Raw genomic sequence first — 14,818 nt, 5'->3', positions numbered from 1 at the left:
ACACGGGTGGATCTGACTGCAGTAGATGTTAGAGATATTAATAAAAACGAAGTTAATTCAGCCAGCGCTCATACCTTTGTTTACATCCTGTTTTCGGTGGAAGGCCATAGTAATCGATTGTCGAGTTCACGCGCATAGGTTTAGTTACCAATGATCACGCGCGTGAACTCGACAATCGATTACTATGGCGTTCCACCGAAAACAGGATGTAAACAAAGGTATGAGCGCTGGCTGAATTAACTTCGTTTTTATTAATATCTCTAACATCTACTGCAGTCAGATCCACCCGTGTTCACTCGGAAGGAATCACTCACATTTTCTGTGCACTTGTAATGACACTTAAAGGATGTTAAGAGGCTAAAAAGCAGGCTTACTACTTGCCCTATTGAAGTCAACAGGGTGCAAATTTTAAAAATAGAATAACTCGGTGTAGGCAACACCGTTTTTTGTCGTTGTTCTCTGTATTGACAGCACTCCAAATGTACAAAAAAATGAGCTCAATGTTAAAATTGACCGGAGTTCTCCTTTAATGCCTTATTCTGAATGACCATATTCTACATCCCTTAATCCTACCCAATATCTAAACTTAATCTAACTTACTGACTATTAATAAGCAGTAATTATGGATTTATTGAGGCAAACGTCGTAGTTAATAGTGAGAATTGGACCCTAATCGAACCACACGAATCATACTTGATGAACTTGTGAAATTGATGCATTGATTTTTCCCCCCATTCCTCAGGCTGCAGCATCTGTCAGTCATATGATGCAAACTGATGGCAAACTATGAAGCAAACTGAAATCTTTCTGCAAGGATGTTGGACTGAGAAACAAGAAAACAAATGGAACAGGTCCAGCCATTTGGCTCTTCTGTCTTTCTGTTAGTCTCTTTCCATGAAGTACATCATCCTAAACAGTGTGCTCTATTCATGTAGGCATAATCGTTTATTAAAATGGACGTCTTTACATTTTGTACATTCCACCCACACCGGCATTGATTTACAAAGCAACAAACAGTTATTAATACAGTATGTACACACCAGTATCCATGTATCCATAAAATACTTAAAGTGGACGTAAAGAGATGTAGAGGATTTCCATTGTTGCTCAAGCTGAAAAGTTTACAGTCTCACTTCAGACAGAAGGAAAAATATGGTTGCACGTTTGACGAATGGAACTTTTTCTGGGAGAAACGCATCAGCAAATCAAAGCAAAGGCTAAAGAGCGCACATAAACTTTCCTACACTGGCATTTCAAGTGTAGAACTTGTGCTGGATCCACCGCCCAAGATTGTGTACAATAGTATTTAAATTTACTGTGTGACAAATTTGTTTGGATACAATTCACCATTATCCTTGCAGCCAATGATCACTATAATAAATTTTATATTTTCACTTGCTAAACCGTTTCTGTAAAAAAACATCAAGGGAAACAGTCATCCTACCGTTCTCTGGTTATAGCCGAGGACATTTTTAGTATTTATTAAGTAGTAAGCAGTGTTGCTTCTGTGCTTTTTTTCCCCATTCACTTATTCCGCCTTTAAAATCCCACTATTTTCACTTTTACAGAGAAAATATTTCAGATATTCAAATATGAGGTTACAGATTATTCTCAGGCAAAACCCTCTGCAGCCATTGCTACTACTGTGCTTCACCAAAAAACACAAATGTAATTGATCATGTTAAAATATGTTTTGATCTGTAAAATCACAGCTTAGCATTAAGACATGAGGACTCACATCCACATCACCACATGCATATGAGAAACAAACATTTTGGATGTTATAAGCAACTTTAGCATTTAGCTATAGCATGTACACAAACACAGCACAGCCCGAGTCCATTGGTTTGTTTGATATGGCAACCATTTTTTAACTAAATATCACTTTGTATCTTAAACTTGTCTTTAAAGGGAAATATCCAGCCAAATCAACCTTGGGAAAGAGATGAGAGAGAGAGAGAGAGAGAGACAATAATATTTTTTCTTGGGTTGTACTAATTAATCATAGACTTTCATTGCAGAATTTTACATAACACTGATGTAACTTTGAAGTTACCCAGATCGGACTGTAGCCAGAAGATGAACATGTAAATTCTGGAAAATCTTCCCTTTTTATCTCAGAAAATTACTATGAAATGGTTTAAAAGAGCGATGATGACCACAAACCATACTCATAATGACATTATGAAAATAATTTGTTTTCTTTTTAAGCATTTCTCCCTTATATTAAAAGAATCATGATGCAATCACTTAAGGCTATAACCTGTCACTCTCTGAGAACAGAGCAATTGACTTTGGTGTTTGTTTAATGAAAACTATTGATCGGCCGAATCGCATAAACCAATTTTTGATGAGTCTCCCCACAGGGAACAGATAGTCAAGTCAAGACACTAGCATTTTGACCTCAAACAGTTTGCAAATAATAGTTAACATGGATACCACCCACTTAAAAGCTAAATAATTCAAGACAGCCACTGGACCAGTCATAAGGCAATGCTAAAAAGATCAACCAGTGGGGGGGGGGGGGTTAGTTTGACGTTGATTAAAAAGTTCATATTCATTGTCAGTGTTGTGTGTATGGAATAAATAGTATCTCAAACTCCCAAACACTTAGTTGTTGACTGACTCCCTCACACACAGGGAAAGCAGGTCCTGCTCTTGCGAGGGCTCTGAACAGTTGCCCTATGCATTCAGCCTTCTCATGTGTGCGGCACAGGAGTAACGCCAGAATTTGTCACCTGCCCCACAGATCAGCTTCATGTGTGATTGCTGCGGTGGGCATTTTCATGTTGGCGCTTTGGCAAGTCCACGGCTTTCTTGGCCACACAGTGAATGTGGACCGGCGTTCCGCCAGGCAAGCAGGCACAGTCTGGCTCGCTGAAGGTGTTGTGGCACAGCTGGCATCCCTTCTTTTCAGACACTAATATTGGGCCGCCTCGATACTTCAGCTGTGCAACACAGAATGCAGTGGTTAGTGGGTCAATGACATGCACTGCAGTGGTCAAGCGTATATATATAAAAACATTATTCATGTTGATTTCATTTGGTTTTGATAAACAAAATAAAATGTATACATTAAAATAAAACAAAATAATACTTTTCAAAATTGATAATAGCAAGAAATGTTTCTCAAGCATCAAATCAGCATATTAGAATGATTTCAGAAGGATCATGTGACACTGAAGACCCCGAACTTTTGAACAGTAGTGTATAGAGTACACAGACCAATCATTTAAAAAAGTTTTACACATTTAAATAATTTACTTATTTATTTAATACAAATATCATGAATTATTAAATTCACACTGCATGAATTTTTTTTTGCAACCTGAACTAATTTCGCCTCGCTTAAAATATGAGATAATCTGACCTTTTTATGACAACTTATTGACCTTGACTTTACCATATGACTTTGATTTGTCAAATAAATATTGTCCGAAATAGTCAAGTTTCATTTATGTTTTTCCCCCCAAAAAAATAATAAAAGATTGTCAGACTACTATTTAGGTTCTATTTTCAATAATTTCATTCTTTTTATGTTTTTTTTCCCCCCTCTGATATCTAGACTAGTGGTCGACCGATATTGTTTTTTTGAATATGTGTGTGTGTATATATATTAGAGGTGGGCATAGATAAATTTTTTTAATCTAGATTAATCTAGATTAATTTTGAAATTAATCTAGATTAATCTAGATTAAAATGGCTCATTTGAATTCTGCCGAAGGCATTCAGAATATGTGTGCTACCCAAATAATGACTATAAAAGTAAGTCTTTGAGAACGGGTTTCTCAAGCCAGGTGGCGCATTAGACCAGGGGCTCATCTCCTGTTTCCAAAATGCATCACAAACTGCTTGAGAAAGCTGTTCTACTCATAGACTGTAAAAGGTTACTACTGTACTGTTACCGTACGTAGGCAACATTAGGTAGGCCTATGTTATTATCAACTACTATAGGCTATCAATTAGGGATGGGCGATATGGCCTAAAATCCATATTGTGATATACATTGCAGCCTCTTGCGATAACGATATATATTATAATAAAACCATTTCAGAACAGGTTACACAGACCCTGCTAAACAACTGCTAAATGTTTTTTGTTTTTTTTAAAGGGTGTATGTAGTTTTGAGAACATATATTGTGCAAAACTAAGTATACAACATAATTTTGCAGATAAATAAAATGTAAGTACACTAGCTGCAGAGACTTAAGTGGGTCTAATGTTTATTATGGCTTGGAGCTTATGAAACCCCAAATTTAAAATTAGAATATTGTCTAACTGATGTCTTTTCAGTTAAAAAGAAACACAACAACGATTCTTAAAATCGGGCGCAGACAGAGATTATGTGCTACACCACTAAGATATATTGGGAATAATACGCGCGCGCTGGTATTCAGTGATATGTTTCGTTTTGAATTTGAGGTGGTAGAACGGATTAGTCGTGTGTTAACTTACCGAACTGTGACCCCACACACTCTGTCTATAGTTTGCTGCTGCTCGTCGGACGGCTTAAATTCGAACCAAGTCCAAATAATGGATGTTGCACGGATCTTTTTCACCAGCTTTCACTTTCAGCAGTTTACTTAAGATGACGATGAATATGATGCGTTGCAGCCGGGTGTACCTCGCGGCCGCGGGTAGATTGCGTCATCATAGCTTGTGTAGTATAGAGTAGTTCCCAACCCAACTTTGAGAATAGATTAACGGCGATATTTTTTTTATCGCGCGATAAGACGCAGCACGTTAACGCCGATAACGGCCCACCACTAATATATATATATATATACTTTATATTTATTATAATTAATATTTAATAAATTAGAAATAAATTAGAAAACAAATCTTTAAAATAAACATGCTTATACTTTAGATGGCAACTTCTTGAATCAAATGCACACTTCGCAAGATATCACAGCTGGATTTGATTAAATCTGCAAGGTTTGTGAAATTAAATGTTCATTAGATATTCAGAGATTTGTTTACATGATGTAGATGCGTATTTGCTGAATGTTGACGGTAAATGAGAAAGTATTTTAGCCTGATTGTTTGCCTTTTCTGTTTCAAATAATATAAAAGGAAACGCTTCCAACACATCGGCCAATCAGAAAAACGTATTGGCCGATGCTGATATTTAAAAAATGCCAAATATCGGCCTTGGCGATATATCGGTCCACCACTAATCTAGACAGTTGTATCACCCTGACATTTTTTTACTTTATGCCCAGCAAAACTATCAAAATGAAATCTGACACAGAGACAGACAGATATGCGATTGAGGTTACTCTACAGGTAAAAATATAGAAGTGCCCGGCCCACTGTTTTTGCTTTTATTGAGATAGAGAACTGATAAGACATGAAGTGGGAGAGAGAGGGGGACAGGATCAAGAAAGGTCCCTAAACTGGGACTTGAACTCGGGTCACCTCGAACCAAAACTACATGTCGAAGCACTGCCCGCAAGACAGGCTACAATAGGCTCTGATATAAAAACATAATTCATGAGAACTCACCCTGTCATGCTGAAGCTGGAGGTTTTGTGCCCGGGCCAGCCCCACTGCAACCTGGGAAGTGCAGCGTGCATGTACACTAGCCCTCAGCGCCCCACACAGGAAAGGACGGAGTAACGGTAGAGACCACTCCTCTGGAAGGAGCTTTAACACATGCACTGCGTCAAAATCCTCAGCATGTCGGTTAAGCAGGTCGACTGCTGCTATTGTTTGTGCCCCTCCCGGTAAATCTGGGTCCAAGTAAACGCTCAAGAGTTGGTGGAAAAGCTTCTGACGGTAGGACCGGTCCTGAGATGCAGAGGCCCAAGAGCAGTATTCCTCAGCCGCAGGCGAGTCCTTGAGCTGGTGCACTAGAATGTGCAAGGCCTTGTCATGTTCTTCTAACTTTCCATGAAGTGTAGCTCGCTCAAGTAGCAGCAGCTCGGAGTCCTGAATTTTACCTACAAGCACAAGCAGATCAAACCATATTTTAGCTCTTAACACTAGGCATACACACGTATTGCGATTTCAATTTCAGCTGCGATATGATAAATACTGTTCTCTCATAAAAATCTCATATGGCACCAGTTAAAAGACACAAAATCAGAATAGAAAAACAAAAATCACATTGAAATAGTATGGGGAAAACTAACAATCAATGCCTTTTGCCCACACTCTACTGCCATATAGTTACTCTATAAGGGTGTTCACACTTGTAAAAGGACCAGTTGAGAAATATTTCAGTATATAATGAGTTCACTTTGCATTCACTCATCTTTTTTAAATTCAATTCAGTTAATATTGTGTCAGTCCATTTTACATTCACCATTGTTTTTGGAACCCAATCAGCATACATGTATTATTATTATTATTATTATTATTTGTATTATTATCACCATTGCCTCTATTTTCATGCATTATTTTGCAGTAAAAACAGAGTTCCTTTAAGTTTCTGTGTATAATTGCCAATGGATTCAATATGTTTCTCATTACAAATCTAGTGAAATGCTGTAAACCTCAATAGTAATTGAGGTGATAGTAATGTTTGAAATTAAACCAATGTAAAAACAAAGTGCTGTCTCAATGCACAGAGTTTGTGTTTAGCAGCATTATTGCAAAGCATTTATTGGTTTAAAGAAAGAAAAATGCAACAAGATATCTGCAAACCCAAAGATCACTAGAGTTTTATGCATAGATCAACACCTATCCGCTCAAATCTTATCTCTGCTGTCGTTGCCATTTTCACAAAGGGACAATTACTTATACTGCAATCAAAGGATCAAAAGTCTTGTGTATATTGGAGAAGAGGCACAAGCATCCAACTACTGGGTACCTACCTAGTAGTAACTGGACTCTGCAGAGATTGGACTCTTTCAGTAACCGTTGTAGTTTCTGGCGGGCAGCAGACAGTTGTTCCTCATTGGTTGATGGTCGTGATATCAAGCCCAGGACTTTGTCTACATACAGTATGGCCAGATGTGTGTGATACTTCTCTTTCTGTAATAACAGACACAAAACACAAAAGAGCTTTTTCATACTGCGCTTAACCCCAGCATATCATCGTTCTATACACCGAAACAAGATTAGCACTGCGTTGTGGTTTTTACCACGCATTGTAGTGTCAAACAAGTACAGCGAAGTTACAATGTTACAGTAGCTGCTTAACAACAGACAACCAATCATGTGCCACATATTCACGTGCTTTGGACAGTCACGGAAATATGGCGCACTGTATAAACAGTAGTTTCAGCATTTGAAAGGAAAAATGTCAAATGATGACAAAAAACACGTCAATTGGACTGAAAATAGAGTGATTCTTACATTTATAGTCTGAAAAACCTATTCAGGATAAACTTGACATTTCAGTCGACAATATATACTGTAAACCGAGGATGTGCAATGCTAGAGTATTTATGTAAGCAAAGGCATTCATCCAATCAGTAACCCAGAGTTTAGGAATGTACAGTATGAAACGTCAGTTTATAAATACCCAGGATTAATTGTAAACCCCGGGTTAATTATGAGCAATGTGAAACGAAGGAAGATAATCCAGGACTTCGTTTATCCAGGGTTTAGAATGACCCAGGGTTAACTAGCATGAAAAGCCCTAAAGAGTTGGGCAACCTTTTAGCATATAGTAGGTACAGCACTTAACTAAAGAATCAATAATGCTTTGGCAGTGGTGCCATTACCTGCAATTTCTTCTCTAGCACCAGGTGTTCCAGGTAGAGCAGAAGGGCCTGACTGTGTTTCTCCAAATATGCAATCACATCATTTGGGTTTAACTGCCCCATCTTCTCCTCTGAGGTAGGCCTTTTGGTGAAGATTTGCACACCAATCTGTAGGTGATCCAAAAGATAGAGACAGCTAGTCAATTACACCCTCTAGAATATTCTGTAGACCTAAAATAGTTCATTACAATGAGGATGAAGTACACACCTTTTGATCTTTCTGTAGTGCCCAGTCTGCATGCCGCCACACAAGGTCAAGGTTGGAGCAGAAACTAAGAAAATCCACGACATATTCAAACAGATCTGGTCGTGTTGAGTCTTGGAGATCTCCATTGACAATCTTAACCCACATCTACAACAGGACAGGATAAAAAAAAAAAACCCTCTTAATCATCCATTACCTGAGAGCACATCCAATTGTAAGGTTCTTAAATAGAACTGCATCTTGCTTAACATGAATATTCCAGGTAAAAAAAACACACACACACACACACACACACACACACACACACACACACACACACACACACACACACACACACACACACACACACACACACAACTATTTACTACTGAATTATTACTGATACTTTTTAACTGGTCATGACACAAACTGAAACACTGTAATTACTGTACATTTAGACAGAGAAGATTGGGAAGCAATTTTATTACGCCAGTCTTATGGTGCGTTCAAGTCATCTCGTAAAGATCTTATTTACGCACATGAACGCCACCACAATGTCGTAAATGCAAGTGGGAAGTCTATGATTTTCTTTAAGCCCCAAATTTATCGAGTTGGGGGTGTGTCAGTGAGAAACATTGCATAATACCACAATATTTAATGGTATTTAGCAGTGATATTGTCAGGCTTTTCTATTTACAGTGAAGTAAGCTAATTGCCTGCACAGAATATGATGGCATTATAATATAAAAATGTAATATACAATAAAGTGTGCAGTGGTTCATAACTTAATTAAAAAAAAAAACATAAAAAAAACAAAGTACACCTGATGCACATTTCTTTGTTCTTAATTTTCTAGAACTAGAGTTTAAGAAAGAATGTATTTTTTTGTAATTAAGAGAAAGTACACCGCCATCTTACTCCGACAAAAGTGACTTGAACGCACCTGCTGTAAACTTCCCAGGAGAACCTGAACGCACCATTAACTTGGATAGACCGATACATCATCCAGGAAGATTAACTGGCCAATACGTGGCCATTAGAATATCAGTCTCAGTCAACATCTGCATCAGACTTCCTGACAAACAGAAGTATTTACTCTGCACAATGTCAGTTTGAAAATCTACAGAAAAAGCCTAATCAAATTGGTAGTGCATTTTCATGTGTCTGTGAATTTAAGTAAATATAGCATGAAAGTGATCATTAAAACTCTGCAAATGTGTTCATTTTATTTGCCACTATTCACGATTTCTATTTCAAATAAATTTCTTTTAAAAGGGATAGTTCACCCAAAAATGAAAATTCTATCCTCATTTACTCACCCTCAAGTTATTTCAAACCTGTATGAATTTGTTTCTTCTGCTGAACACAGAATATATTTTGAAGAATTTAGAAGAGCAGTTGATGGGTCCCATTGACTTCCATAGTATGAAAAAAAAAGACTTCATACTGGTTTGGAACACCTTAAGGATGAGTCAATTATGTCAGAATTGTCATTTTTGGGTGGATAATCCTTGAACTTCCTATTCTTAAAAGAATAATTTTTCAAGTAGCTGCTTTTCCACCGTTGGGCCAAACCGATCTCGTTGCTTAACGGTTCAATTCCGTGCCGGTCCGGCCCAGCCCAGCCAGTACAGCTATGGTTTCATTTTCCACTGCAGGGTTGATAATGGAGCTCTTTGGAATGTAATACAAATGCATCAGTCGTTGCCTTGGTGATGTAAGAGTTTACACAAGGTATGAGATGCAAATAGCGACCGCATTATGGAGGAAGATCAGATATTTCTATTATTAACTTGTGTTTACTTCACTCAAATAGCATGCTTGGCGACTACAGAGAAACTGGTAGTCAGGCAACAGACAAGTGACCAATCCTAAATGGCGATGTCACTACACGCATTCTACTAGCGCAGTTGAGATTTCCGGGCTGAGAACGCTTTGTAATCCATCCGTGCCGAACCGAGCTCATGTAGAAATATAACCGTAACAGTTCCTTACCTTTCTTGGAACCTTTTAGTATGACGGTGGAAAAGTGGCTGTGGTTTTCCGCAAAAATATTTAGCAGCACAACCATTCTCAACATTGATAATAATAGATGTAAGATAAAATAAATGTTTCTTAAACACCAAATCAGCATTTTAGAATGCTTTCTGAAGCATCATCAGACACTGAAGACTGGAGTAACAATGCTGAAAATTCAGCTTTTTCATCACTGAAATAAATTATATCTTAAAAAAAAAAATTATATATATATTTATTAGGGCTGTCAAACGATTAATCGCATTCAAAATAAAAGTTTGAGTTTACATAATATATGTGTGTGTAATGGAGTATAATTATTTTATATATATATATATATATATATATATATATATATATAAATACACACACATGCATATATATTTAAGAAAAATGTGTTATTTATATATAAAATATTTATACAGTACCAGTCAAAAGTTTGGAAACATTACTATTTTTAATATTTTTGAAATTTTCTGCATCAAGCCTGCAGTTAAAAAAAAAAAAACAGTAATATTATGAAATATTATTACAATTTAAAATAATGGTTCTCTTTTTTAATATACTTTAAAATGTAATTTAGTTTTGTGATGCAAAGCTGAATTTTCATCAGCAAGTACTCCAGTCTTTGGTGTCTTATGATCCTTCAGAAATCATTCTAATATGCTGATTTATGATCAATGTTGGAAACAGTTGTGCTGCTTAATATTTTTTTTATAACCTGAGATACTTTTTTCAGGATTATTTGATGAATAAAAAGTTAAAAAAGAACTATTTATTTAGAATAGAAATCTTTTGTAACAATATACACTACCGTTCAAAAGTTTGGGAACAATAACTTTTTTTTTTTTAAGAAATTAGTACTTTAATTCAACAAGGATGCGTTAAATTGATAAAAGGTGATGGTAACGATTTATATTGTTAGAAATGCTTTTATTTTGAATAAATGCTGTTTTTATGAATAAATGCTGTTAACGTTTTACTCACCAATGAATCCTGAAAAAAGTATTCCAAAAAAATATATTAAACAGCACAACTGTTTCCATCATTGATAATAACTGAGTATCAAATCATCATATTAGAATGATTTCTGAAGGATCATAAGACACCTAAGACTGGAGTACTTGCTGATGAAAATTCAGCTTTGCATCACAAAAATAAATTACATTTTAAAATATATTTAAAAAGAGAACCATTATTTTAAATTGTAATAATATTTCATAATATTACATAATATTACTGTTTTTTTTTTTTTGTTTTTTTTTTTAACTGCAGGCTTGATGAGCATAAGAGACTTCTTTCAAAAACATTAAAAATAGTAATGTTTCCAAACTTTTGACTGGTACTGTATATAATATAAATTATATATAATATAAATATATATACACAGTATATACATGCAAATATTTCTTAAATATATACATGCATGTGTGTGTATTTATATATAGAAAATAATTATAAACCGTACACACACATATATTATGTAAAAACAAACTTTTATTTTGGATGCGATTAATCGCGATTAATCGTTTGACCGCCCTAATATATATATATATATATACATATATATACACACTGCTCAAAAAAATAAAGGGAACACTTTTTAATCAGAGAATAGCATCAAGTCAGTTAAACTCCTGGGATATTGATCTGGTCAGTTAAGTAACAGAGGGGGTTGGTAATCAGTTTCAGCTGCTTTAGTGTTAATGACATTAACAGCAGGTGCACTAGATGGGCAACAGTGAGACAACCCCCAAAACAGGAATGGTTTTACAGGTGGAGGCCACTGACATTTTTTCCCTACTCATCTTTTTGGACTGTTTTTCACCAGTTTTGCATTTGGCTAGGGTCAGTGTCACTACTGGTAGCATGAGGCGATACCTGGACCCTACAGAGGTTGCGCAGGCAGTCCAGCTCCTTCAGGATGGCTCATCAATACGTGCCATTGCCAGAAGGTTTGCTGTGTCTCCCAGCACAGTCTCAAGAGCATGGAGGAGATTCCAGGAAGACAGACAGCTACTCTAGGAGAGCTGGACAGGGCCGTAGAAGGTCCTTAACCCATCAGCAGGACCGGTATCTGCTCCTTTGTGCGAGGAGGAACATGATGAGCACTGCCAGAGCCCTACAAAATGACCTCCAGCAGGCCACTGGTGTGAATGTCTCTGACCAAACAATCAGAAACAGACTTCATGAGGGTGGCCTGAGGGCCCGACGTCCTCGAGTGGGCCCTGTGCTCACTGCCCAGCACCAGGGAGCTCGATTGGCATTTCCCATTGAACACCAGAATTGGCAGGTCCGCCACTGGTGCCCTGTGGTTTTCACAAATGAGAGCAGGTTCACCCTGAGCACGTGACAGACAGGAAAGGGTCTGGAGAAGCCGTGGAGAATGTTATGCTGCCTGTAACATCGTTCAGCATGACCGGTTTGGTGGTGGGTCAGTGATGGTCTGGGGAGGCATATCCATGGAGGGACGCACAGACCTCTGCAGGCTAGACAATGGCACCCTGACTGCCATTAGGTATCGGGATGAAATCCTTGGATCCATTGTCAGACCCTATGCTGGTGCAGTGGGTCCTGGGTTCCTCCTGGTGCACAACAATGCCCGGCCTCATGTGGCGAGAGCATGCAGGCAGTTCCTGGAGGATGAAGGAATGATACCATTGAAGGGCCACCACGCTCACCTGACCTACGTCCAATAGAACACCTCTGGGACATTGTGTTTCGGTCCATCTGACATCACCTGGTTGCACCTCAGACTGTCCAGGAGCTCAGTGATGCGCTGGTCCAGATCTGGGAGGAAATACCCCAGGACACCATCCGTCGTCTCATTAGGAGCATGCCCCGACGTTGTCAGGCATGCATACAAGCACGTGGGGGCCATACAAACTACTGAGTACCATTTTGAGTTGCTGCAATGAAATTTCAGCAAAATTGACAAGCCTGCTGCATCATTTTTTCACTTAGATTTCCAGGGTGTCTTTGAATTCAATCCTCTGTTGGTTGATCATTTTCATTTCCATCAAACGATGTGGCATCCTTTCGTTCATAACACATTACCCAGTCCATATTAGTATAGATATCCAGCATGATATTTTTCCCCATTGAGATCTGATGTGTTTTCAAAGTGTTCCTTTAATTTTTTTGAGCAGTGTATATATATATATATATATATATATATATATATATATATATATATATATATATATATATATGTATGCAGGTTGTAATGAACAATTGCCTGTTGGACTTCAACTTTTTTTTCCAAACTGCAGGATGAATCAAAATATTTTTCTGTGGTAATCAACAGAATGCCAAAGAGGATGTCAGCAGAGCTTAAATTGTATTTTAATTCGGAAAATGCTTTTAAAATTGGCAGCAAACTTTTCCTAGCTTGTCACCACAATCAGAATGTTCAATTAGATCCCACCTGTAAAGCAGCAAGATCCTGACCGTTGTAGTGATATAGAAGTCCAAGAGCATAATACCTGAACAAACAGAAACACCATTAACAGTCAAATCACACACATTAAGAAATGCCGCAAGTTATTTAAACACTGTCATATATTTAAGTTTTAAAAAAGTAATGTACTGCCATAACAACTGCTGTGAATAATGGTTTATAAGACAACAACCAAAATACTACAAAACGTGAAGCTTCATCTATTGCACTCTTAGTTTTCTTGCAAAAATAAACCGTCAAAACTTTATCAACAGCTACTCAAAGAAATACAAAAGCGAGTACCCACTTGTGATGCTTCTCCAACCAGGGGGCGCTGTCTGCCAGAAGACAGGCGTTATCAGAGGCCAGCAAGTCCAGAAGACTCTCGTGGCCAGTCTCTGCGTACAGCTTTAGCAACGCCGTATCTACGTCTTCACGGAAACCATTAGCGCTGTCGCTGCTGCGCACCTCGTGTAGGTAGCTGATGAGAAAACATTTGAAGCGCTGTACCTTCTCCTGGTCCCCCTGCGTCAGGTGGTTCAGGTCAGCAAATTCATGAAGTGGTGGATGGCAACGTGTGAAAGAAGAAGAAGCGGGCAGGAGCAGCGGATAAAGAGAGATCAGCTCCCGCACATCCAGCTGTCCCTTCCTGTGATGGGCATTAGATAAAGCAACATTATTATTATTATTATAACAAGGTTTTTATTTTGTTAAAGTTTATTTTGCTGTATTATTATATATATATATAAAAAAAATAACAATTCCAGCCACATTAAAATAAAATAAACACTACAGTAGAATCCTGTGTTGTTACTGTTAATTAAAACTAAAAGTATTAAAATTGGTTTTGTTAATTGCAATAAAATAAAAATATAAGATGAAACACTTAAAACAAAAATTAGAAATGTTGCCATGGCAACTACATGAAATAAAATAAGTTTAAGCTGAAATACTACAATGTATGGAAGCTTGTTTCCACCATACAATAAAAAATAAAAAAAGTTAAGAAAATGCACGATGTCAGAATTGCACGCATTTGTAAGAATGTCAGACTTTTTCCCCTCAGAATTCAGAATTCATTACTCGCAGTTATTTTTTTACATTTTTTTAAATGAGAAAATAAGTCAAAATTGAGGGATATAAACTCTTAATTGTGAGAAAAGGCTGCGAGAAAGTCAGAATTGCGAAATATAACCTCATAATTGCGAGCAATAAAGTCACAATTGCAAGTTTATATCTCACAATTCTGAGAATTTGTTTTTTGGAATTGCAAGATGTAAACTCGCAATTATGAGGGAAAAAAGCCAGAATTGTGAGATAAAAAGTTGCAATTATCTTTTACATTTTTTTTTTCCCATAACAATGACTACAACTAAAAATGTATATAAAAAAGAAAGTAATAAAATTCACAACAGCACATAACAAAATGACAAAAACAAACTTAAATTTAAAAGCTAAATAAAA

The 14,818-nt window shown here is 37.1% G+C and overlaps 2 protein-coding genes across 3 annotated transcripts in view; one reads left to right on the top strand and one right to left on the bottom strand.

Annotated features, from left to right (window-relative positions):
- Positions 1–14,818, top strand: part of nck2b (NCK adaptor protein 2b) — a 469,107-nt gene that overhangs the window by 347,816 nt on the left and 106,473 nt on the right. The gene's annotated exons all lie outside the window — the stretch shown is intronic.
- Positions 2,656–14,818, bottom strand: part of tgfbrap1 (transforming growth factor, beta receptor associated protein 1) — a 28,649-nt gene continuing 16,486 nt past the window's right edge. For both annotated transcript variants that reach the window (XM_079883361.1, XM_079883362.1), the window contains exons 6-12: positions 13,662–14,003; positions 13,343–13,400; positions 7,924–8,067; positions 7,677–7,823; positions 6,822–6,981; positions 5,509–5,945; positions 2,656–2,948 (exon numbers count right to left, since the gene is read on the bottom strand). In XM_079883361.1, coding sequence (XP_079739487.1) covers positions 2,757–2,948; positions 5,509–5,945; positions 6,822–6,981; positions 7,677–7,823; positions 7,924–8,067; positions 13,343–13,400; positions 13,662–14,003 — 1,480 coding nt within the window. In that variant the 3' untranslated portion in view covers positions 2,656–2,756. The remainder of the gene's footprint in view (positions 2,949–5,508; positions 5,946–6,821; positions 6,982–7,676; positions 7,824–7,923; positions 8,068–13,342; positions 13,401–13,661; positions 14,004–14,818) is intronic.

This window comes from Squalius cephalus, assembly GCF_949319135.1.
Source record: "Squalius cephalus genome assembly, chromosome: 10".
Classification (NCBI taxonomy): domain Eukaryota; kingdom Metazoa; phylum Chordata; class Actinopteri; order Cypriniformes; family Leuciscidae; genus Squalius; species Squalius cephalus.
The sequence above is the reverse complement of the archived record's forward strand: the minus strand, read 5'-3'. Positions and strand labels throughout refer to the sequence as shown.